A 26,370-nucleotide genomic window follows, 5' to 3' on the forward strand; every position below is an offset into this window, starting at 1 on the left:
AAAAAGGCTTGTGGAAATGTGGTCTTCCAGCTGTAAATTTCGCTGGAAAAACTTGTACCATTTGTCATAAACCAGGATTCTTTCTGAAGAGGATTTACTCTGCTGCTTGCTGCATGCTCTGTGCTTCAGTTATCCCTTTTAGACTGCTGTTAGCTGTAAGTTTGGTGAAGTGTCATTGAGCAATAAGCCTGCTCCCAAAATCCCAGGTGATTAGGTGGACGTCACAGTGCCTGACAATAATGAGGAGCAGAAATTGGAAACAGTGGGCTCACTCAGGCAATGTGGAGGGCAAGGCTTGACCTCCAGGCACACTATGCTGACAGTGATGAATCATTTGCAAAGAACCTTGCCTGGCTTTCTGGGCTCCAAAGCAATTGCAGTCTGGTGATGCATCCTTTCTTTGCAAACTAACAAGCTTTATTTCGAAGGCCTGTAGGTGTTGAACATGGGCCACTGTTTGGAGACTTGTCTTCTCAGAGTGGAAACATGTTTTCAAGGCTTGGTTCACAGTGCCTGGCATCACTGACTGTCAATATTGAGTGTTTGGATCTGTGCCCCCAAAACAGGAGAGAGGGCTTTCCAAGTGCAGCACAGCAAGAGCATAAGGAGACACCTTTCCTCCTCCCAGCTCCAACCTTAGTCTTGCTATGCGGCCCTGTTGTGTCAGTCCTGCCTTCGAGAGGCCAGTACAGATACCTCTTGTAATGTGGGAACCCTGATTGTTCACATGGTCTTGCAAATAGATGCATTGATGTTTCTTTGTCTAACTGAAGTTTTGAAAATCCTTGTAGAGGAACATAGTTATTTGTTACCTTTAAAAAAAAGTTGTGCTTTGGTCTCGGATCAGCAATCTGAGGAGTGTTGCTCTTTGTGCCAAGTTTATGTCTGACATTTAAGCAAAGGATGTGCATTGCCAGTTCTGCTAGAGATAAAGAGCTCCACATCCAGGTTGTAAAATTTCACTCATTCTTCTCGTTCAACCCTGATTGAAATGCTGAATTTGCCCTTGCAAGTTATTAATTACCAGTTAAAGAGCAGCTGTCCCATAAAAGAGAACATTAAAACCCCTGACACTTGCATAATATATGATTTGCATCAGAATCTAACAAAGCTTTTTCCTTTGCTTCCCAAAGCAATATTTTTTTACAATTATCTTCCCATTTATCTCTAATTCCTGACCCTCCAGGCAGAACTGTGTTACGACTTATAGGGACTGCTGTGCATTATAGCCACCTGTCATACTTTATGGATCAGCAGGGGAAAATCTTTCATACAGGATGGAGAAAACCAGCCATCACTTGAAACCATTGCCTGTGAATTAATGTTGTTATTGTACATGTTACCTGAATGAGGATTGGAACATTTGCCTTGTTAATAGAAAAAAAGATCTTGTTTTCAGCAGTTTATCAAATAAGCATTTCAAATGTAAGCAGAAGAAAGACAAAATGGCCTCGAGTTTCAAAAGATCAATGAGTTTCTAAGCTCCGGTTTGGGCACGCTGAATTTGTGCCCATCTTCTTTGAGAGTGCTCGATTGATTAATTTTATTTTATAGCTAAAGTGTATGTACAGGAATGTGTTTCTGGCTTTAGCAGTCCCCTGTTGAGTCTCAGGGCTTCTGTGGGTTTTATTTTCACAGTTTGAAAACTCTTTGGTTTCCCTCTCCCTCTTATCCAGGACAACTTCAGCTTCAGGAAACATTGCAGTCACCAGTCTGAAAAATAGCACCATCACTAAAACTGTTGTCCTGCTCATAAAACCTTGCCCTTACTTTTCTGATTTGAATAAATCCTATGCCTGCCTTGAGGTTTTCTCATTGATCATGAGGCTTCCTCGTTGATCTTTTCCTGACTCGGTGGAAGGGCAATTAGAAAAGTGCAGTGGCCGAAGCAAGGAGTTCACAGACTGAGCTCTCTACTGGGTGCTCAGCTAAGGCGCAGAAGGATGCAAAGGACCACCTACCAGAATTGGTAGCAAGGGCAGCTGATGTGACATGAAACTCAAAACACCCACTGATACAGTATCCCCCAGGGTCCCATCTTCAGTTCCAGCTGCATCTTCCTTGAAAGGGAACTCCCAGTCCCCATGCTCAGCTGCTCAGGCCCTCGCTTTCTTAGACTGTGTGCAGTTGCAAAAATGTTCAAAGTTAAACCAGGAGAGCTCACTCAGGAGGATGCCTGTAACAAGCTTTTCTGCCTTGCTCTTAAAATTCCAGAGGGGACACTCTGACAACAAGAAATACATTCTGCTCCTTGTAAAATTAATGAGCTGTTGCCATACTCTTAGAGAGACATTGATATCATCACTAAGAGCTGGAGTTTCGCTGAGCAGAGCAAGAGGGAGATTGAGGGCTTAGCTCCACTTAGTCACTGAAATGCAGCCTTCTACAGAAATCAACAGCTGAGCTGCGGGAGGAGGAAAATGGAAGATCATTTCCCTACTTTGGTCTGGGCCCATTTGTGCCAGGCACCATCCACCTTGCGCTGCCTAGAGAAGCTCCCACCCTTTTCAGAAGATGCAGTCAGATCCCTGCAAACGTGGTTGCCCTTGCACAGGAGTTCACCTTGCTTGTTTGTGTGGCAAATTCCCTTTCAGGTCTTTTAAAGGAGAGGCAAAAAAGCCCTTCCAACAACCAAATCAAACCTAAAATCCTGGTCAGTGCTAGATGTCCTTCCGAATCAACCATACAGATTTTCTTTCTGGATTTACTGTAAGGTGCTAGAGAATGTTTGCATGCTGCCATGCCTGTAAATTGCATGGTGTTTTAAGTACTGATTTAAAGTAGTGCTCTGTTGCAAACCTCATACCTTGCCTTAGAGTATAGCACGAAACTTGCATCAGGAATTTTTTTTCTAAAGAGCCCTTAAGAGGAGAGGTGTACTTAAAGAATACAAGTGGTTGATCGCTTAGCAAATGGTGGAACTGAGAGGTAGAAATGCCTCTGGTTTCCTTTATGAGCATTCACAAACACTTGAGAGATGATTTTGTCTCCGCAAACAGCCGCCTTTGTCTTGACAGGCAAGGGAACAATATCTGTTAGATACTTTCTATATAGGAAGGGCATTATTTTCTTTGTTTGCTTGCTAAGGGAAAGCTAAAGAGGGTGTGGAAGTAAAGTGACTCTGGAAATGGAAATCGGTGTAGGTAATTATACTTTACAATGAAAGTTGCTTTATAGGAAGATCAGTGATAGGTAAGGTGGTTTTGGTTTTTTTTTTTACATAGAGGTGAATTGACAAGAAAGAAATTAAAGCCAGCTGAAAGAGTAGCAAGAGAAAGTTTTGTTTGGACAATGGGAGGCAAATCAGTAGTCTCCAAAAGATGAGAAGGGAGGCAGTGAGACTACGAGCAAGGAGGTGACATGCTGCCCTGAAGAATCCAGTTTGGATACTGGAAGAAGTCTAAGGGAATTAAGTAGCTGTGTTGCACTGACCTGCAACAAACATGGGATGTGAAGCCTGGGAAAATGCAAAGCCTGCAGGCAGTGACTTGCCTGCTAGCTGAGCTGGAGTGAGGGTTGACAGGGAGAAGGCAGAAGCAGGAAGCAAATACGGCTGTGCAGTATTATTGAGAAACATAAAGAAAACACTCTGCTTCTCTTAGTCCCCGCTTCAAAGGGAGCCTGCTGTGAAAAATTTAAATAATCTTTTCCAAAACAAAGCACTTCAGTTCTTCCTTTACTCTTGCACTAGTTCCCCAATGTCCCTTAAATTCACCGTAAGCGTCAGTTCTGGCTTTTTATTTCATGTTGTGTGCTCTTTGATCTCCAGGCTTGCAAAGGAACAAGAGGGTGATGGGGCTGATTTATCCTAAAACAGTAGCTGGGAAAAAGAACTCTTCCAATATGTAGGAGCAACCATTAAGGCTGTAAAAAGAGAACTGTGCTGTAACAGCGCCTAGTTTTGTAGATACTTAGCTTTTTAAACGTTAGGTTGAGAGTTAGCTAGTTATTTACGGTAGACACTGGTTATTTGGACACCCTAAGTTTTCTCTGTCTCATTTTTATTCTCTATTTATGGAGCCTATTGACCATACACAGTGAGTTTGGTTACTTATTATAGCTATAGCCAAAGCTCTCTATTAGAGAGACCATTGGATCTGGCAGGAGATTAAACTGGAGGAGTATTATTTTAACAATGAGGGGAGTAGACAACTTGCCAGGTAAACGTGGAAGCATGAGAAAGTAATTGGATTTATGTTAACTTTATTGAATATAAGTGCATAAAACTCTTCACCCCACCTCCAGCCCTGTGCATACAAATTACATATAGTACTCAGGGCATTTTGGAGAATATCATAGTCCTTGCTCTCTGCGGTGAGTTGCGTGTGATCCTTTCTGGCTTCAGTGAGGCTCCAGATAGATGACAGGTCTTTCCACTCTGGTGTCAGCACAGGTTTGGGATCTTTGGCTGTGAAGATGTGTGGGATGATACCTTGGGCATTGAGTTCTCCTGTGCAGTCAGAAGCTGCAGTACGATAACGGCTGTAAGCTGTAACCCCTCCAAGGAGATTTTGAGGTTTGTCGCTGAGTTCGAGAGCATGACCTCAGGTGCTGCTTTTCTTTTCTTACCACTGTCCTGTCAGTGATGGATTGCGAATCTACAGGGTCACTATCTTAACCATAATGTTTCTTCTCGCACACCTTTACCTCCCCTCTGGCTGTTAAATTTCCTACCTACAAGGCTGAGAGTGTGGGGCAGAAACTAGTTAGATTATAGACCCTGTAAAGTCAGGAGATGAAGGAAACAGCTGCTTTAAGGACCTTGAATCCCTGCATGCAGTCAGAATTGCATTAATTTCTGGGCTGCATCTGTGCTTTTCCACCAGTGTTTGGTAAGAATCGTCTATGTGTAACATATAGCAGAAGTCAGGCTAGGGTTAGACTCCAGTCACTGTTAGGTTCTTGCAGGTATGGATGCAGAATTCCCCCAGACTCCGATGTGAGCCTGTCTTCAGCTTGTAAAATTAGATTGCCTGACAATCTGGAGCAATGCTGTCACACAAGACAAAAGACAGAAAGTTGAACCTTCAGTAGAAATCTGACAAGAGGCCAGGTACTCAAATCAAGCCTCATTATTACATTTCTTTCAAGACAGTCGTCATTTCCTTTATAACTTTCTGAATTACCATAATGAGGATTAATTTGGCTTCCAGGTTGCCTTACACTGCACTGTTGTGCATACAAAAGGCTTGTTGTAAAACCTTTTGAAGCACCTAAGTTCAGGCAGAGGTCAGGAGACACAAGCTTGTGTGCTGCTGGGGAAAAATGAAAAAAGGAAAAGGTTTTGAGGCACTCTCATGCAACTCTAAATGCTGCTCTTGGCTTGGCTTTTAGGTCTGCAGTGGCCTCCTCAGGGTACAGATGTCTCATTTGTGTGGGAAAATCTGAGCAGTAGGAACTACAGGAGAAGGCCATACAGCTGTACAGGCTGTGCTCTTCGTTTTTCAATGGTAGGAGCAGAGGGAGGTGAATGCCTACAGCTGCCAGCCTAGTTTGTTAAAGATAAACCTTGTAGGCTGAAGCACCTAAAATCAGAGAAAGGTTTGGGGAACGTGAAGAGCTTTGAGTTGGCTTTGTACAAAGCTTTCCCAAGCTCACTTAAGGATGGCAAAGAGGATGCTTGAATGGGGCAGGAGAGATGTGGAGAACGTGGTTGCTGAGGAAAAGTGAAAATGTTGTGATGCTCAGGAAGAGCACATAATGGGACTGAGGGCAAGAGGAAAGAAATGCTCCTTGAATGTGGTAATTTCTGGTCGCTTCTCTTGCAGACATCTGGAAGTGCAGTGTTTAGCACCTGATCCCAGCCCTTGTGCTGGAATAGCAGGAAGGGGCTCTGAAAGTTACGTCCCTAATGTCTTCCTTGAGTTCTCAGCAATGTATTTCCCCTTAGCAGTTCTGTTTTGTCCATCTGTGATCACAGTCTCTGTTATTCCCTGCTTCCTTTAGACTGCCACCCGTTGTGCCGTCAGTGTGTGGCCAACCTGCGGGACACCGGCAGCATCTGCCTGAAGTGCCAGAACGCCCGTCACTTGCTCCTGGGGGATCACTGCATTCCGGATTGTCCGGTGGGATACTATGTGGAGAATGGTGCCTGCAAAAGTGAGTAGTCCCTACAGATGCCTCAAGTAGCTACAAGGGATCACCTGGATCCTTGCAAAATGTTCCATGAAATGGTTCCTATTTAGTAGAGAAGCTTTGTCCAGCTGGCAGGACACTGCACTGGGAGCTGGAGATGTCCTTCCTGGCTAATAACTCTGCCAGCTGACTGGGAGCACTCTCTTCTTGCTCCCTGTAACCTGTGTCTGCTTTCACCTTTTTAACCTGTGTCTGCTAACCTGTGTACTGTCCTGAGCACGTGCTGAGGCTGCTGGGACCTAGGCTGCTGTTACAATGCAATTAATAAGTGTAATGAGTACCAGACAGCAGTATGTTTGTGAGGAGGAGGTGTAGGTGAGCTTTTCTCTCTGATAACACCCGTCTCTCAAAGCTGGTAGCACAGAGCATAGGATGACAGTACATGATGTTCTATGTAGGGTAGCTACCCTGAGATCACTCCCAGGAAGAGATGGGCTTCTAAAGCACAATAAAGGGTAAATTCCATGTGGCCATCACCAAGTCTCCAATTTGTGTGGTACCAGCACAGTTCTAGGATGCTGATACTTGAAAATATTTTCAGGATGCGTGCTTCGAAGGGCCGTGCAGTTTCTGCTCACAGAAGACAGAACTCTGGCTGGTAGGAACTTCTCAGGATGTTTTGCAGCCTGAGATGGAACGTCATCCTAGCTAAAGTCTCTCATTGAGACTTGTCTTGCTACAGTAATGGTCCAAAAGGCGATCATCCATAGCAGCTTCTAAAACAAAAAGCCAATTTCATTCAGCCTTTTAGGCTAGCATGATGGATGCAGCACTCCAGCTGCATGGGTGAAGCTGCACTGATAGCACATTTTGTTCTCTACCCTTCTGTGCCTTCACCTATCCCTGGATCTCCTCCAGTTTTTGTTCTTTATGTAGTTTCATATTCTGATCATTGTCTGAGCTGCTTTATATTTCTTGGACTCCTAGAAGGAAGGAAGTTGCTTTTCTTGTTATGTGGCTGACAGAGACATGTTAAAGCCCAATGCATCTTACGCTGAGCAAAGGGTATTGCAGTTTATTTTAAGACAAAGAAATCAAGACAAGAAATTTTGCGCGTTACAATTAAGATGTAGAGGATTCCTTTGCTGGAAGTAGCATTTCCTAATCCAATCTAACATCTGATGGTTAATGTTTCAAAGCTTCTCTCAAGCACTCTGGGAACTCTGTGCTTATTTACCTTTTTTTGACAAATTAAATCTGGGAGATGTATGAAATACACTCTGTGCCATTTAATTGGAAAGACCCCTGAGAGAAATATTTTGCCTTCCTGGAAATTTAAGCCTAGGGATAACATTTCTTCCCTATAGTATAAAGGTTTCATGTAAAAGAAGTTTTGCATTATTCAGGCTGTGTCAAAGCTCATGTTACATTTTGTGCTAGCTTTGAAGATCTCCAGCACAGCATAATGCAGTCGCTTCTCTGATTTCTTTGTCCGCTTTCACTCATGATTAATTTGACTTGATAGGTGTAATGATGGCATCAATCTTTAGGTAAAGGTCTATCAAGAAATAAAACAGACTAAGAATTTTGTGAGTATGTACCCCCTTTGGAGAAATTAATAGGATACATTTGCCTCATCCACTGTGATATTTTAAATCTCTTCGATCAGACTAAGAAGCACAAGAAGTGGGAGACAGGGGGATGGAAAGGAAACAGGGAAAGAAAACAAGAGGGGCGCCATAAAAATATCTCTGAAAAAATGCAGGGAAAGAAAAAGATAGTAATGTACTTCCTTACTTGAGGCAGTCAGTGGGATTGCTGGCTATGAAGAATTGCAGAATCTTGTAAGACTGAGTGTCTGGGCAGTAAAGCAAGGGATGGAAGTTTGGTATAGGCAGATGTAATGATGCACACAGGGATACCCGGTTCTAACCTCACATACGGAATGATGGCATCCTTGCTGTGACCTTGAAGTAATGATCAATCAGCCTGTGAAAATGGCATCCCAGTGTTCAGCAACATTGAAAAAGCAAATCAAATGTTAGGTGCTAGTACAAAAGGAAAGAGGAATAGAAGAATTAATTCTACCGCTGTCTAAAGGAGCTGCGTGCTGTGAGCAGTTCTGCCCATCTCAAAAGGGAAGGGCAGCAGGACTGAATGTGGGGGACGAAGGGCTTCTGCACAGTGAGCAGCTGAGTAGTCCACAGTGCTTCGGCCTGAAAAAAAGGAGACCCTAGGAGGGAGGAAATATGACGGAGGCCTACAAAGGAGATGGCACATAGAGATTGACTGTTCTCTCTTGGTATTGCTTCTTGGAATAGGTAGCAGCTGTGCAACTCCTGCCGAAGGGATGGATGTAAATCTTTAGGGAGGTGTGGAGCTGTCAGAGAAGCTCCTAAATAGATAAAGCACATCAGGCTCAGGGGGATCTGGCCTGAAACTAGTTGAGAAAAAGCATGAGAGAAGTACTGTTACATGCTTGACATATTTTTTTTACTCTTTTCTGATAGATGGGTCTTGGCCAGATCCTGTAGGGTTGTTCTTAAGGAGATGCGTAAAGAGGAATGGGTAAAAAGAGAGAGAAAGAAGAGGAGGGGAGAAGAGAGCTAGTGTGCATGGCACAGAGCACAAATAAAGCCATTTAATGATTTGTCACAAGGTGGGTTGGTTGTGTTTCTGCTCCTGAGCGCTGTGCACCAGTAAGGGCTTAGACTTAGTAGGGACTTTTCGCTACTCGATATCACCATGCTCAGTCTTTGAAAGTGCTTCTGCTGAAGCTTGTGAAACTTGCTCGAAGATCTGCTTTTCCTTGAACAGAAACACTTGTTCTTGCTGTCCCTGCAGGGTGTCACCCTTCATGTAAAACCTGCACCGGCGAGGGCCCTTTTTCCTGCGCGTCCTGCGACACCAGCATGGTTCTCTCCCACGCCAGCACGTGTGTGCCACTCTGTTCCCCGGGATACTACAGGGATGACAGGCAGACCTGTAGACGTGAGTGTCTCTCTCCAAGCCATCTCTGCTTTCCACAATGGATTCACCAACATGTCTTTTCTTGTTCCTTCGCTTACCGCTCCTCTTGCCAGGAAAAGAAAGATTTCAAGTGCCTAAAAATTCGATGTGAGTTGACAGAGGTGATTAGCTGCCTAAGAAACAGAGCCTACAGCATGGTTTAAATTTGAACACAGTTGCAGTTTTGTTACCGACTTCAAAGAAAAGAGGTTTTAGGTCCCATAGTAAAAATCTGCAGGAGAGTTTGTGTAGGCTTCCTTGTTAAGCTGTCTGGGTGGTACACAGAAAAGTGGCCGAAAGTACTGGTGGATTCTGGGCTTTGTGAAAATGTAACAAGTTTAGACCAGTTTTAATCAATTCTTATTACGAGAAACTCCCTTCCCACTGCACTACCTGCCAGTACCTGCCATGGAAGCTGTGTTAAGACTATACCATTTATGCTACGTTTTTCCATATGTGACACCTCAGTAGAAACAAGGTACAGCTTGGTACGCACAGCCTGACTGACTTGAGCTGTGATATTTTTACCTCCTAATGATCTGATGCAATTGATCTGGTGTTAAGTCCAGTAATGTTTTATCCTACTGCTGTCCCTTGTGAATCTCTCAGGGCCTTTCTTTTCCTTTATTATTCTATACTCACTCTGGCCCTGACGTCAGTTGGGTTATTCCTCACATAATTATTGGGCTTGATGTCCCAAAATGCAAAATGATATGGCCCAGAGACATAAAAAATACGATAAAATCTGCTTGAATCTACCCACTATAATACACACACCTAAAAATGAGTGAGTGTTTAAGGGGTTTGGTTGCTGTGAACCTGAACACTCAGATTTGTTAAGTCCTGCGTTATCCTGATTTAGATTATCCTGATTTATGATAAAATAACTCTGTTGCAGTGCACTGAGTATAGGTATCGGTGTCATCCTATCTAGACCCAATTTCTTTGCGGATGAAGTCCTGTAGGAGGAAACTGATATGGTTGTCAGCTTTACCTGCCTTTTCTTGAAATATATGGCTCTCCTGAAACTATTATTTCCATCTTATCAGCAGAAATGGAGACACCTTGCATAAGTTCAAGGAAATAGTTGGAAGACTTTGTACCATTCTTCTGTTGACAGAAAAAAAGCTGTTCAATAATAATGAAAAGAGGAAAGTAATAAAAAAGATGAATAAAAAAAAAGGAATCATGGGATTCTCACTGTCCTGGCTAGTTTCCTGCAAGCTCTACAAGATATTCACCGCTCTGTCCTGCAGAATGGATTTTCTTACTGCTAACTACACCAGAATACCTCCCTTCCTAATTAAAATGCCCTTTTCTAATGAAAACTTTCCTATTGTTGTCTCCTCCCTCAGGACATCATGGTAAAAGTGGAATGTTCCTGAGGACTGTACTCTTCCTGAATTTGGTTCAGTGGCTCAAACGCAAATAGATTTTTGCAAGCAAATTCAAGTACTCTAATCTCCTTATTGCAAATGGCTTTTTAAGAAGTGTATGTAATCCTTGTGGCAGGAGGCTCAAGGCAAAGTGTGTTGGTGCATTGGATTTTTGTCATTCCAAGTGTCACTTGTGCCTTTTCAAGTGAAGTACTACTGATAAGCCATGTAGATATAAGCTGTCCCAGGCTGCTGGAAAACTACCACTTAGAGGTAATGAAAATTGTTTAAACGGAGGTCGGCTGTTAGGCTGAGAAAATTTGGGCTCTCTTCAATGTTTATTTTAGTCGCATTACACTTTTGAGGAACTCAGGTTTGGAATGAAGTTCAGAGAGATATTGAGTGCATGTGTGGACTCTCGGAGATATTTTTAAACTCAGTGACATACTGGCCGAGGAACAGTGCGGAGCTTAATAAGTTCCTCATGGATTTAAAAACACAGATAGGGAGTCATGCTGATAAAACAAGCAGACAGGATTGCTTTCAAATACAGTTTCTGCTTACAGTTCTGGCATGCCTCCGTGGGTAACCTGACTTCTATAGATTTAGACCTCATGTGGAATGTTTTACCATACTTTTAGTAGTTGGCTGTTTGTAGCATTTACAAATAGTAATTTGTTCATGTAGTATTCTTAAGTGAAATTAGACTGGCACCACAGCACCTAAAAGCAGCTCTTAGATTCTTTAAGTAAACATTTTGTTAGAAATCATTCGTACCTCAATAAAATACAGACCTTCTGTGATTGTTTAGATGAGCTAAAACAAGTAACTATTTCAAAGGGCACTGGGTGCTCGCTTCAATGAGAGCAGCGCAGTTTTTTTCACGTTTACTTTGGTATTCTGAGGTTTTGTGGTTATAAAACTTTGTCTTGAATTAAAAGCAAATTGAAGTGGATTTCTACAATTAGCGTATCACCGACAAGTAACTGCAAGTAACATGTTGGTATTTAGCACCTGAACTGTAGTTGCACTAAATCCAATGAGAGGTTTTGTTTGTTTTTTCCATTAAAAATGGCCAGCTATGCTTTATTCTTTAGTTTAAACACTTGGGGCTGTGTTTTCAGAGCTTTTTTTTTTGTTTATTCTAAGTACAGAATTGAGCTTGGGCTGAGATTCTGACTCTGTATGGATTTAGCGACACTCAGGGGTAGTTGACCAGGAATTTAGCAGTCCTTTTTGCATACGCCGTCATGGTACTTGCTAGCAGGGCAGTTGCAGTTGTTTGTATAAAGTAGACATGTGAACCTCCATGAGTTTTCTGCATATTATTTTTGTAAAGCTTTGTCTCACCAGAATCAGAGCAAGCTTTTCAGTGCATAGGCAGAGGGCTAGGAAATATTTTTCAGTCTTTCATAGCACATTCCTATTAAATCTTCTGCTGTGAATTAGCTAGGAGCTCTGACATTGGCACTGAGTACACTTGGCTGTTAATACAGCCTTCTGAGAAGTTCAGAGCCTGGGCATCAAAGAGGTGAGTTGAAATATTCTGAACCTCTGGACTTTGATCCTAGGCTCAGTAAATCCCTGAATTATTTTTTCCTGGCATCTTTATTTGCTCCCTATAGCTCCAAAATGTCACACTGTGTGCAAATAAAAAGGTCGAAACATTAAGTGAAATTAAATGGACCCTTGGTCCTACCAAGGTTTGCAGCAGTCTACTATGGTCTCCAAATCTGTGCGTTTATGAGTTAAGTCTGGAATCATAGGAAACACGGATTGCTTAAAGAAAATAAGAAAAACAGAGACAAGGAAAGCTCTTATTTGGGGATTTGAATTCAAGGTCAATGTTTTACCCTGACCTGTCCAGAGGAGAGTAAGAAGCAGTGTGAGGAGACGTAACAGTTATTCGAAATGGAAGGAGGCTTTTAACATTTTGGTGGCTGTGAAAAGGAATATCAAAAGCAAAAACTCTGAAGTCTCCACGTGTGTCTCAAAGAGGACAAGAGGAGCAGCAAGGCTGCAGGGTAATACCATTTTTACTTGTACAGTTGGCTGGTGCGTCAATAATTACAGTTATTTTCTTTGTCTTTCCACAGCTTGCAACAGCCAGTGCCTGAGCTGTGAATCAGCTGCCGGCTGTACGTCTTGCAGAGATCCAGCTAAGGTCCTGTTGTTTGGAGAATGCCAGTATGAGAACTGTGCTCAGCAGTATTATCTGGATTTTTCCAGCAAGACTTGCAGAGGTGAAAAATACCTGCTGGTTTAAAGAAAAAAGGACAAAAAAAATTGCGAGTGCCTCAGCTAAGAATCCGTTACATTGCAGCATGATCTGTGCAGGTGGCCTGCTTTAAAAAACGTGTATGAGGGGGGTAGTTGTTCAGTGGCAATCTACTTGCAAGGGCTTTAGAGTTCATTCTCTTTTTTCAGCAGTCTGCTGTCACATACTTCAACCTTTCAGTGAAACCGGATTGTTGCAAATTCTTCTCTTGTAAATGATTTAGTAAGTGAGCCAGCAAACTTTTCAAGGGTCGGGTCCAGCAATTCATTTAGTCATGGGTCAGCTGAATAACAAGTGAGTTTACCAGGCTAAATCTTTTTTAGAGGGCTTATAGGGCCTTGTGTACTTACCTGCTTCTCTCTGCCTTATTAAATACTGCATCACTGGATGACTGCAGAAACAACATTTTGGAGTGATTTAAAAGACACATGACTTGAAAGATTTCCAGAACTCCCAAGGAGAGTGTTCCATAATGGAAATACGTGAGGATAACGTGGCTTTATCGCAGCTAACACCACTAAGACCAGGATATAATACAAATGACATGTTGTTCAGTGTTCATTTCTCACTGGCTCCCTCAGTACCTGAACCTAGCTTAACTGGGTAGCGTCTGTCCCCTTAACGTTGCAGTTCTTTAGAGAGGTGCCATTGTCTGGTGTTCAGGGTGTTGGAATGAGGCAGGGCTCTTGCCCTGGCTTTGTCTTGGACAAACTACACGGACTGGAGTAGTTCAGCCCACCTCAATGAGTCCTTGTTTCCACCCTTATTACTTTTGCCAATTTGTCTGTCTCATCAGCCAAGTGCGTCTGTCATTAATTGTTGATACGGACCCTCTAAGTGCCACTGAGAAACAAACAGTAGTGTTGGCAGCCTGAGTAGTCCTTGGGCACACGGGCATGGTTGGGACTCTACTGAAGACTGGAGTACAAGGGCATGTGAAGGCAGATCTGATCCCAGCTGGATCCAGTGTGTTTCTGGCCAGTGGACTTTCCAGAGGGACATTTGGACTGTGAGGGAGAACAATTTCATTTTCTTTTGGTCAGAGTCATTTGAAAGCAGGAGATAATGAAGCAGGGTGGATAATTGCTAAAAAGCAATGAACTTGGTGTCAGCAGAAAAAGAGCATTGCTATTTAGGGGGTAAAGTCAGGCTTTCTGGGCCACAAAACTGTGCCAGTGTTAGCAGGGCTGAATGCTGAACAAGAGCCAAGCCTGCCCCAATTTGACATAGTTAGAACATAGATCATAGAATGGTTTGCGTTGGAAGGCACCTTTAAGGGTCATCTAGTTCAACCCCCTGCAACGAGCAGGGACGTCTTCAACTTGATCAGGTTGCTCAAAGCCCGGTCCAGCCTGACCTTGGATGTTTCCAGAGATGGGGCGTCTACCACCTCTCTGGGCAACCTGTGCCAGTGCTTCACCACCCTCGTTGTGAAAAATTTCTTTCTTATATCTAGTCTGAATCTACCTTCTTTTAGTTTAAAACCATTACCCCTTTTTAAATCATGTTTAGTCCAAGAGGGGGAAAAAAAAAACATATCTTGAGTTGTAATAAGTCACTCAGTACAAGTCATACTTACTTTTTTTTTTTTAGTATCGCTCCAACAGTTTTTAATGTGCTCTTTGCTATAGGGCTTATATTCCTGAAGCTTGTAGACCCCGGGTGCTAAGCACTTGTATAGGGTGAGCACCCCAGAAAGGGCTGTTCTGCATTGACTTTGTTTTCTTCCAGAGTGTGACTGGAGCTGTAATGCTTGTAAAGGTCCCCGGAGGACCGACTGCCTGCAGTGTATGGAGGGCTACGTTCTCCATGAAGGAGCTTGTGTGGAACAGTGCCCTGCCACTTTCTACAAGGAATCGGACACATGCCAGAGTGAGTTCTTCTTGAGCGTTACTTCTAATCACTGCTGCCAACATGTTTCCCTGCTTGTCTCCAATTTGTGCCCATCTTGCCTTCAGGAGGCACGCTCTAGGTTAAGGTCTCTCGCTGCCCTCCAGCACACGCACGCAACAGACCTGTGGTTCCTGCAGGGTGTTACAGCACAGGGCAAGAAGCAGTTGAAAGCGGTGTTGAGCTGAACTCTTTACCTATGACTTTTAGGGTGTGATCAACACTGTCTTCAGTGTCGCCAACCAGATGAGTGCAGCCTTTGCGAAGCCCCGTTTTTCCTCTTGGACACTTACTGTGTTCACAAGTGCGGGAAGCGATATTATGCAGACCATGCACAGCGAAAGTGCACAGGTAAGCAAAGTAAACGTGATGTGGTGGAGAGGGACAAGGGTTGTAGCGTGATGTGGTGGAGAGGGACCAGGGTTGTAGTCTATGTTCTATACACTGCTTTTTCTCTCCAAGGCTGAGGTGAAGAGGGAGTGATTAGATGCTGTGTTAAACTTGCTGTTGAGGTGATGCAGTGTCTGCATTGAGACCTGCCTAATTCAGGAGGAATGAGATTCAACGTAGATGGCTACTGATATGTGTGTACACGCTGTATGTAAAAAACCAGGTATTAAACCCACATTTTTAGAAAGTCGTATTAGTGGGTTAACAAGCTGTGAGGTACTTGAATGTATATTTGTAGTATTTTTTTCAAAATGGTATAACAGTTACTTAAAAACGTGTTTCTTCTGTTTGGAAGATCATCTCAGCTTCTCTGTAGTCAATAGGAAGCAGTGGTCACATGAGGAAGGAACTTCTTAACAACTCTTTTATCTCAACTCTTTGCCCCTTCTTTTTGATTATTTTTGTCAGGTAGGTAAGACAAAACAACAGTGGTGTTTCTGTTCTGAGCCCCGGGAACAGCTCTGCGCACCAGTGGCTGCATTGTTTTTGCAGTGTCTCAATGGGGTTGTGCTTTCCATCCAATTCAGCTTGTCCTCCTGGATGCTTGGAGTGCGACAGTGACAGCCTGTGCCACCTCTGTGATAGCACTACATTTCTGAAGAATAAGATTTGTGTTTCTGCCTGTGGCCAGGGTTTCTATGGCAATATGTGGACCAGAGAGTGTGAAGAAGGTGAGTGTCTCTCATGATAAAGCAACCGAGCTGGCAGGCTTCCAACAGATTTTAAGGCCAGAAGTAGTGTTCATTCAGTGGCGTTTTTGGAATTCAGTTTTGTGCACTTTCATTCTGACTGTTGAAAGTTGGCAGCTATTTTTCTCCAACTTTTTTGTTGCATAAAATGTGCATGTACTCAGTTTTCTAAGTGAAGTTACCTAATTAGGTATGGAGGCACATCTTTCCAATTGCAGCATCGTTTATCATCAATGTAAACCAAATGAAAAAATATCTTGGGGGAAATCCCTTACTAAATCAACTGTAGTACTTGCTTACCTTTTTTTTGTTCTAAATAAAGATTTACTAGTCCCTCTGCCTGACAGGCCAATGTGTGTTGGCTTTGAGTTTTGTGATGGGGAAGTGACTCGCCCAAGCCTCTCAAAATCGTAGTGGGGATTGGCATGGATTGCAATTCCTCTTGAGAGAGTCGTTGCCTGCCTAGGTCAGTAACGAACAGGGCATTATACAGGTTTGGTCTGTTATCCAAAAGATGGTAGAGACAGGCAAGATGCTAACACAGCCTGTGACTGTAATTCATTCAGTAATACTTTTCCCTTCTTTCTTTTTAGCCAGCAAGCATCCCTCGAGCATCCATGTGAACAGTACCCTCACAGTAGGGATTGGTGGGGTAAAGCCCCTAGACCTCTCCTTACTGGGTGTGCGTGATCTGGATGGTGACACAGGACAGCTCTTGTTCCATATCGACAGCACTCCCTCCAACGGCAGGCTGGTGATGGTGGTGAATGGGAAAGAGGTGCAGCTGAGCAAAGGCGACCACTTCACCTGCAAGGATGTGAAGGAGAGGAGAGTCCGCTTTGTGCACAGCAAAGAGAAATCCAGGTAACTGCGTTGAAACTTTTGTCTGAGCTTTTGCCTTAAAAAAATTGTCGTATCTTGAGAACAGGTATTTCCTTGTTCCTTGGAAACCTTCTTACAGTGAAGCACACTTCTCACTTCTGTTAATTAAATTACTGATGTACTTATACTGTACCATAGTATAAATGATGGTGCAGAACTTCTCTGTTATGGTATAAGAAGTCACTGTGATCCAGCTGCCAAACCTGTTGTGCTTTGGGGGTGCAGGAGTCTGTCTCATCTTTAAGATACTCTGCTGTGGGTTTAAAACTGGCATATTATTTTGATTCTTACAGTTTATTGACACTATCAAGAAGATGATCAAATGATGTCACCACTATGCTCTGTGGCATAATCAGCATTCAGCCGTTACTTCTTTGCCTGCAGTATGAGCTCTGTTACTGTCCTGGGATCATTAGTGGTGATTAGTAGCTGGCAATGCTCGCACCGCAAGCACGTTGCAAGGAAGCAGATTTTTCCTGCTGCCAGGCAATAAGCCAGTCATTGTGCCAAATTTCACACTTGATTTACATCACCATAAAACCTTGGGACTAGACTGAATTGTTCTAAATTCCTGCTTGTATATATTAGGGTGTTCTTTGATCCGTTGTTTTCAGTAAGACTTTCAGGGTGTCCTTCTGATGCCAGGGGTTAGCTCACATTCACTAGGCTTAAGGCATGTGTTTCTGTAGCATGCTTTTTTTCCCTGTCTGCCTGGTAGTCACAATGAAATGTCAGGATCTTGTCTTGAGAAACATAGCTACTTTATGTTCAGGGTTATTGGGTGGCATTATTGAAAAGTAAATAGGAAGCAAAAATGCTGAAAAGTGGGAGCCTCTGTTCTGAAGCCAGATAAGTGACCTTTTTCTTTAGCAGCAAATAACTGACATTTAGAATCGGTACTTTATCTTGGAGATGCCGTCATATGTGGGTAACATTAGTTAAAGGGAAATCAGGGTATATTATTACATAGTTACAGGTATTTTATTACATGTTGTGAGTGTTGTGAATCTTCAGAAAAAAATACTGTAAAAACATAAATGAAAAAACTTGAGCTAAAGCTTCTGTCACTAAGTTAGTCATTTTTACTGAACTTATAGTATTTTTGTCATTGTTGAGTCCTGCAAGAGCACTTCATTAATGTATATTATCCTTTATTTTGGCTTGTTGGGGACTTGTTTAGGAAAGGACAGTTTGCCTTGAAGGTCAGCGATCAACAGTTCTTCTCCCATCCTGAAGTGGTCAACATTCAAGCATTTTCAACACAGGTAATGTAACAAAGCTTGGAAACAACCACAAATTTCGTACCATTTGGAGCCTTGGTTTCTTGCAGTGATAACAAAGGAGCTGGGCAGAACGTGAGCTGGAGTTCAGGTCAGGCAAATTAGACCTAACTCTCACTTAGTTGAGAGGCAACCAAGAGTCATATGGAAGAACTGGACTTGGAGTAAGTGACTGAAGAAGCTGACGCATGTAATTTGCTTGTGTGGGGACTCGTAGCTGTGCAGTCATAGAGCAATTATCAGTGAGGGCTAAGGAGTCCCTACTGTTTACATTATTCTTAGGATCCGCGGATGGTCTAGTTCAGTCTCTTACTGCAGGGCAATCGAACAATGATTGATCTCTATGGTAGGGATGCTTTGACAGTCAAGAGCATTTACTTAAATGGTCTGTTCTAGGGCAGCTGGGAATTAAATCAGCATGACCTATTTAAAGTGTATCTCTTCAACTGCTCACCACTTTTAGGCAAGTTGATGGTACTGTCTCTCATATGGTCCGTGTCTCTCATATTATTGTTATTTAAAGGCTGTAGCACGATATCGTGGAGGGGCCTCACCCAAGAGCTGGTACACAGGCAGTACATTTGTGACTCCTTTTCTAAGGGTAGACTCTCTAAAAGGCAAGGTATGAAGAGATGTGCAAGATACACGTTAAGGGAGAGGGCACGGCATTACAGAAAGGAGGAGTAGTTCAAGCCCAGCCTAGCTGCGTGTGCCAAGCTCAGCCTATCAACAGGTGATATCATCACATCCCTCTGGACAGGCTTTGTTTCCCACTCAAGCTACGTGTGTTCCTCTGATGCTACTGCGAGGGCAGTGGATGTGCTGGAGCTGCCCGGCCCAGCTTCCCGCTTGCTGCTGGTCATTAGTGGCAGCAAGTTCACCATGGACTCACTTTGACGAGGTCCAGGTTTCCAAGGAGGCTTCGCAGCTGGCACTGAGCTTTTTCCATAGTTGAACTGTCTAGTTGGAAGCTTGATCAGATAGCTTTGCTTGAACTGAGGTTGTTGTGGCTACTTGGCATATTCTAGCAGTATAGAGAGACTTTAAAGTACAAATGAGAACCTGCTACTCTTAAGGCCCATTTACATCCTCAGAGGGGCATTAAATGGCTTGATAAAACTGTAACTGGAAATCTGGCTATCATCCTTTCTCTTTTAGTGCTGAATCCTTCCTGCCTACAAGCCTGACTCAACGTCCATCATCACAATGAGTAATTTAAGAAATGCATTTCTTTTAATCATTGCAGCAGTGGATGGGTTTATGTCTGAAGGTGCTGGTGCTATTCTGTGCTTCATGCTGAGTGCAGAAAGCAGCTCAAAACCATGGTGAGCTGCTGACTTGCTCACTACATAGCATGCTGGGGACTTGTGGGGGGCGTCTCCAGTTTAGTGTATTTAGGGTTCCTTATAGGAAAGAACTCCTCCTGAGGTGCATAATTTCTGTGGTTCTCTGACAATCCTGAGACTTTGCACTGCTTGGGTTTTTTCCAGACTGAGATCCTAGAGGGGTGGTATCTTCGGAGTTAGGAATTACTTTTTTTTTTTAATTGTACATGGTTGTTTTTAATCATTATATTCCATATTAGTCATTCCGTAGCTTCTGGAAATTATAAGTGTTCTAGTTTGTCCTTCAGTGTAAGACAAACTGCAGATTTTGATCCCGTTGTGTGTATATTGATTCTGGCTGGTGCTGAAATCTTTGCTTAGTCTAATCTCTTGTTTACCTCAGTAGGACATTCACCTAAGTTAAGAGCTGCAGTCACTGCCCCAGAATACATAAGTGAAGTTTAATAACAGGAATTTTGCCTGCCGTTCCTTAATAACCCTGATAAGCTGTACACAGGTGAGATGGCAGCAGTTAACTCTGATGAATGTTCCCAGGGCTTTGACTTTGTCTCTGCGGGATCACCTCCCTCCTGAAGCATGGTATTACCAGTGGCAAATGATGTTTATTGGGATCGATAGAGACTGCAGATTTAAACTTTCTTGACAAGAAAGAACTGGAGAACTAATTTAAACCAGCAGAAATGTGGAAACGTGAAAATAAATAAATACTGATGCTGACAATGCCCAGTTTTTCTGTCTTTGAGATGGACTTTGTCAGTTTGAGACAAGCAGAAGTACATCCTTCAGTGTTAGTTGATTGTCTTATTTCTACTTAGAAGCATTAATTCGAGCTTCTGCCTCTCAGTTTGACTCACTGCTATTAGTATCCTGTGTAGGTTATTCTCCTTCTCCTGGCATTCTTCCTTGCTTCCTTTTTTTCCCCTCTCTGCAACTCATTTTCAACAGATAAACTGAGCACGCAGGTTGCGTGGAGTCTTATTCTCAAGCATCAGCACTCTGAAAGATGTCTAAGTTAGCGAAGCTGTAGGTTATACACAGGGAGAATGTGGTGTGTCTCTATCCCCAACCCACTCTGAACTGATTAATCACAGACATAAATCTTCAGCATCTGAGGTGCCTGCATTCCAGTCGGGCCTGCAGACGTGCATGTAACATGTAGACCTTCCAAAATAGTTGGGGTTCGTGTTTTCATTTGAATTTCCATGGATGGTAATGAGGCAAAACTGTGTCCTTTGTCTCTTAGCCGTGCAGACAGCAAAGGGAATACAGGCTTTAGCTGATAACTAAATTGCTTTCGGTGTAAATGTCCCAAGTTTTTTTCCTTTCCTAAGCTTGCTGTGGCATGAGAATCTTCTTTTAATGTAACTAAATTGGTCTAAATTGCTAGATATTCTTAGATCTGCCTGCTGGGGGGGGAAAGTGCAGAGACTGATTCTTTGCTGCTTAGAAATAGCAGGTTTCCAGGGATGAAGTGAGCTAATTCCCTTAACCTCATGTTTTTCATTACAGACTTTGATCATGATCAAATTGCTAAGGTTTAGCAAACACCTAAGAGCTGCTTTTGTGTTTCAGGCCCCATATGTGTTCAGAAATGAGGCCCTCCTTGTCCACAGAGGGGAAATTGGAACTATAACAGAACTGTTGCTTGGCATGAGAGACGACGACAATCCTCAAGATGTTGTGCTGATGGTTTTAGAGCCTCCACATCACGGACGGCTGATCAAACTTCCTGGGGCCTCGGCTTCTGCAGTCCACATAGTCCACCTGGATGACCTTGCCAGCGGACTGCTGCATTATGCTCACGATGGCTCTGACACCCGGGATGATGCAGTTCTGTTGCAAGTGAACGATGGGTACCACTTCCTGAACATCCTGTTCCACGTTAAGATTGCTCCCAAGGTACATGCTGTGACATAAACCCTCACAGGGAAATTAGAAGTCTGGAGAAGTATCACTATGTCCCTGAGGTGTCGCTAATCCTGCCTTACTGACGGGCTGTGGTCAGAGGCAGGAGAAAGTAGTGGGTTGATTGAGTTTTGGAGGTCACCTGAATTTTTGTTTTGCGACAGGAATGGTTCAGCTCAAATTGTGCAGCTTTGACAATTCAAAGTCCATAGTTATTTGATAAAAAGATTTTCTGGAGTTGCAGGTGAGAGTTTTGCACTGGTAAGGGCAATGAATTAGAGAATGAGTGGATGATGGGGAGAGAGGGCTGATGAGACAGGCAAACCAGTCACCAGGCTGATGGGAGTGTGATGGGAGACACAAAAGGACTGTGCATGAGCTAAACAACGTGGCTAATAGTGTGTATCAGTGGTACTTTGGTGGTGGGGCTGTCTCCCAAGGTCAGGATCTCTGCTGCTCACTCAGTGTTGCTCCACTGAAATCTTTCACTTGATGCATCTTTCTATTTAATCACTTCCCTAAGGACAGGGCACAGATATCTAAATTCAGAAATTATTAAGAAGAATTTTAATTTTTGTTTCTTGCTTTTATTTCAGTTCATAATTAAATAATGGTTGTTTGTCGCTCCTGTATTTGGACATGAAGTGGCAGTTTGTGTTAAATTTTATAGAGATTACAGCAGTAAAATTAGAAACAGTGGTGCTTTTCCATTTGTTTATGAAACAAACCCCAGCCAAACAAGCCATGAAATACATATACGGTATGTGTGGTGGAGCCTTGAAAAAAATTAAAGTTGCTGAAGTGCTTGCAAGCATTTCAGTTTTGGTATTGTAGTGTTGTAATAAAACAGAAGGGAAAAAAGCTGAATAATGTTCTTATCCCTTAGTTAATGTGAAGGAGTAATGAAAAATAGAGCTGTCAGAGAAGTTCACTGTTTGCAGTCTTTTTATGTATGGATCTGAGAATTACACAGTCTTTGAGTGCTTCCACTCCATGAAAAGGAGTTAGGAGGAGATAATATTACCCCTCTCCTCTACTGTGTTAGATGCCTTTCACAGCAACTTGGGCATGAAAATTTTAAGTAAGGTTTACAAGCACTATGTGCATCTATGTAGTTAGCTCAAGGAGGGACTGATCCTGTTTGGACCCTGCAGGTGGTCCTAAAGCTGCAGTGGTAGTTAATGATAATTAGTGACATGACTCATACATCAGTCTGGGAATGAAAAAGGGATTGCTTTCAAGGCTGGTGCAGTTATTAGACTCCTGGAATGAGAGCAGCCCTGCCTGTGGTTTCTTTACCCAGATCACTTACGTGGCCCTAAGGAGCCTTTGTAAGATCAGAAGAACTGTAAAAATGCTGGGACACCACTCTGTGTTGTTTGTAACACATTCTTTTTGCTATCGATTAAGCATCTTCTTGTAAATGCCAGTGATGGTGAATTGCTGAGTGTAGTTTCTTTTATTAGCCGATTTTGCACTTCCTTGTCTCTCATCTTTCCAAGTCTCTTTGTGCAGCACTTGGCTACGGAGAAGAATGAAGGTGGGGACAGAGGTGAGAGCGGAGCAGCTTTTAGTATGAGGGTAGGGCTGGCAGGTACCCAGCTCCTGCCTCATCCTAATTGTCGTCTTTGCAGAGTAGCCTTGGGAGCTGAAATGCGTGCAGGGTTTGTTTCTGAAAAGGTGCTGTTGAGACAAACACGCAAAGACACTTGTTTTTTTTCCTTAGTTTACATCCAAAGATTGCTGAAGAGCCTGGTAGGACCCTGACTGGAAGTGTGGGAGTTCAAGGTGTGGTTTTTTAACCATGTTACTTATCTGAGTACACGGAGCTTGTTATAATGTGCTGCTGGATGGTTTCATATAGTAAGTCCTGGTGTGAAAGGACATTTCCAGGATTCCTGTTCAATGGGCTCAGACAGTATAATTCTCAGACACTAATCCACAGGAACACTGCAGTGAAAGTGTGAAAACATAAACGAAGGACAAAATAATCTTCCAAATATTATGAATTAGAGGGTTTTGTTTCTTCACAAGAGGTGTGCCTTGTTTCCTGCAAGGCGCTTTTTTTAGTCCCTTTGGCTGCTAACAGCCTGCTTTTCCCTGTTTGCCCCCATCCAAACACTTTGTTTGACCTACTGCAGTCTGAACAGCTGGCCTCTATTTTGAGAACTCGTAATAATGATTTGCCCTGCTATATATTTTTGTTGACGTTCTCTATCAATTACAGCTTCTGTGAAGTTAATTTGAGACCTGCTGGTGCTTCATTTTTGGCAGAGCCCCACCAGTGGTGCTTCAGTGGGGAACAGGAGCCCATGCCCTAGAAAATATGATGTATTGTAGGTCAGAGGAGGTCAGACCTACCGACATGTGATCTGCCCATTGCTGACGGGATATGGAAGCCTTTCTTTTCTGAGAGGCTATGGGGAATGCAGGAAAAAGACAAAAGATGTTTATTTTAGGGGTATGTTGGACCTCCAGAGGAGATCCAGCTAAGGGAGGTCTCCAAGACACTGCATCTCGCCCTACCTGGGAGCAGGTAACTGCAGCATGGACCAAGGAGCATGTTAGCCTCCCCAGACTCTCTGAAAACACTTTTCCTGCACTGTGAATTCATTGACGTGGTTTGCTAACTGTATGCTCAGGTATCAGTAAAAAAGAAAAAATTCTAATGTGATTCTAGCTGTTTTGCTGAACACAGGGTGAGCACTCAGATCAGACAATAGCTTGTCGCTAAATATATTTTTTAAAGATTACCGAGCAAAAAGCTGTCTTATGAATGTGTTCTTATTAACAAGCAGGATCACAGCATCAGTCCAATCAAACTAGTGTAGTAGACTGGATACTTTTTTTCAGATATTGATAGCAGTGAAATTTTCACTGTGCAATGGAGATAAATTCTGTCAAGACATGTCAAAAATCAAGGGGAGAGAGAATGAGAATGGTGGTAAAAGGCAAAAGTATGGAGGGAGACTGAGGTCAAGAAGGTTTAGGGTCAACAACGGGAAATTAGAAACATTGGAGGACAAGGTCAGTTCTACCAGGTGAGAATTGGGTCTGAGGGATATAGGTGAAGGCTGCACAGCCATTTCTTGAAGCAGATGACCAGGGTTGAAAGCATAAGAAATTCCAAAATACTCTGCTTGATCCTTTTCACTTGAAAATCTCTTTCCATCAGTGCAGGACTGCTGACATTCAGTTAAGCCTTTTTCTGCTGTCTCCCTGCATGCAGAATAACAGAAGCCCTCAGCTGGTGACAAATTCTTTGGTCTGGGTGCCCCAGGGAGGCATGTTACAGATCTCCAAGACAATTCTGCACGCCGAGCTACCCGGTGCCCGTGACTCCGAAATAACCTACACTGTCATCAAGGACCAGCCAAGACATGGTAATTATCTTTGGAGTTTCATTGTCAAAAAGCAGCTGTGGGATGTTGCTTTTCACCCCACATGCCCCAAGGTGTCCATCTGCTAAATAAAAGTGCAGGGTTCTGGTCACTTCTGGGGGAAAGGATGTTCTTCACAGACCTATGGGAATGTGATTCTTCCATGGTATTTTGCCCGCAACAAATAGCATTTGAGGGAATATTTCCTTATAATACCACACAGATTAAGTGCTGCTAACCTCATCTTTTTCCAATTCAAATGGGCATGCAAAGTGATGAAGCACTATTGTCCTGCCTAGTAATGTGACCTTCTGCAACTGTGTTTCTCTAGTGATAGTGAAATTCTGGTGGATTTACAGCCTTGTGAGAGCAGAATCTTGCGCACTGCCAAAAGATAATATTCTGGAATGAATGTCTGGTTTAAGAGGAGCATAGAGTAATATCTACCTCTAGAAACTGCTGAGCAAATTTTTACCTTGAAGAACTGGAGAACTCCCGAAATTCCATGATATATGATTTAATTTCTACTAATGGAAGGGGTTATTGACTCAAACAGACATTTTCATCCGTATATAATTCTTGTCTTCAAAGTCCTTTTGAGAGGCTCTGATCTCTCAGAGTAACGGCTTTCACAAGCAACCTCATGCGTAGGACTGCAGCTTACAGACTATCTTCTGGATGCAGGCCAAGGAGGAGTGTGGAAGGTACTGGGATTTGTGGCTGAGATACAAACTGAGAAAATCTGGATGGAAAAGAGAAGACATCGTATGTGGAGGGAAAGGAAATACAGACAGAAAAGAAAAATGTTATTTTCCTGCGTAGCATCACCATTTTCTTCACTAGAACCATGTCTTTAAATAATATATTTTGCACTTCTATGAAATTATATCATTGCTTTTAATTTCCTGAGCCAGATAAAATTAGAGGATCCCTTTAGCAACATCAGTGCTGGTTTTTTGCCTTTTGCTGTAAGGACAGGCTGGTTTCCATAACAGCTGCCAGTGCCGGATGGAAACATAGATTATGTTATTTTTGCAATTTAGAAGAGAAGTAATTAATTTGTATTCCCCCATTAGTTTTCTGCAGATGAAGGACTGTCTTCTCATTTTTAATAAGCATTTACATGAAAACAAGAATTTTTCCCTGAGGAGCTTGTCTCCTGCTGCCTAACCCTAACCAAAATTTATAATCTTGTATTTGTATCACCGTAATTATCTCTATTATAATTAATTGCAATAACACAAATGGGTTTGTAGCTGCAGGTGAGGAATAAGGAGTAAAAATCAATGATCTTCAAAATTTTATCTAAAATAATATTTCACAGAGAAGGAGGAAAAAAATAAGAGAAATGTAGAAAATGGGTCTTGAATCAAGGAGGGCTTATCTGCCTATCTTAGTATTTGACTAATGGAAAAGATATTCATACTTGTAGAAAATATATAATTTGATTTTTTGACAAGAAAGAAAACCACTTTGGAATTAGCTACTACATTTCTGTAGCACAAGTGTGTGGACAAAGAAGGCTTCTTGCCCTTTATTTCAAGACTCTGAAACCAAACAAAAGGGATGTAATTAGGGAAGGAAGATCTCTGTCCAGGTCACCTCCTCCTGCAGGGCTTGATTTGGTTCTGTGCGATTGGGCACCGGAGAGCCATTGGTCTTTCTGAGCATCTCTTTATGCTGGACCTCCTGTTTTGTCCCTAGAAACAGAACCAGTGTCTTCCCTGGCTCTCCTCCCAGCACACAGGATGCCTCAACACAGCTCTGTTACATGGAAAAAATACTCACTTCTATAGGAGTACGTATTGTT

At 42.8% G+C, this 26,370-nt stretch overlaps 1 protein-coding gene across 1 annotated transcript in view; it reads left to right on the forward strand.

Moving 5' to 3' along the window:
- The window catches only part of FRAS1 (Fraser extracellular matrix complex subunit 1), a gene marked incomplete at its 5' end in the record, with an annotated part of 109,381 nt that overhangs the window by 36,451 nt on the left and 46,560 nt on the right, over window positions 1-26,370 (forward strand). The window contains 10 exons of the mRNA XM_009701218.1: window positions 5,947-6,099; window positions 8,920-9,066; window positions 12,557-12,703; window positions 14,470-14,610; window positions 14,839-14,979; window positions 15,606-15,749; window positions 16,361-16,631; window positions 17,830-17,914; window positions 20,848-21,174; window positions 24,410-24,563. Of these exons, the coding sequence (XP_009699520.1) occupies window positions 5,947-6,099; window positions 8,920-9,066; window positions 12,557-12,703; window positions 14,470-14,610; window positions 14,839-14,979; window positions 15,606-15,749; window positions 16,361-16,631; window positions 17,830-17,914; window positions 20,848-21,174; window positions 24,410-24,563 (1,710 nt within the window). The remainder of the gene's footprint in view (window positions 1-5,946; window positions 6,100-8,919; window positions 9,067-12,556; window positions 12,704-14,469; window positions 14,611-14,838; window positions 14,980-15,605; window positions 15,750-16,360; window positions 16,632-17,829; window positions 17,915-20,847; window positions 21,175-24,409; window positions 24,564-26,370) is intronic.

Source organism: Cariama cristata, unplaced genomic scaffold (assembly GCF_000690535.1).
Source record: "Cariama cristata isolate BGI_N322 unplaced genomic scaffold, ASM69053v1 scaffold12975, whole genome shotgun sequence".
NCBI classification, from domain to species: Eukaryota; Metazoa; Chordata; class Aves; order Cariamiformes; family Cariamidae; genus Cariama; species Cariama cristata.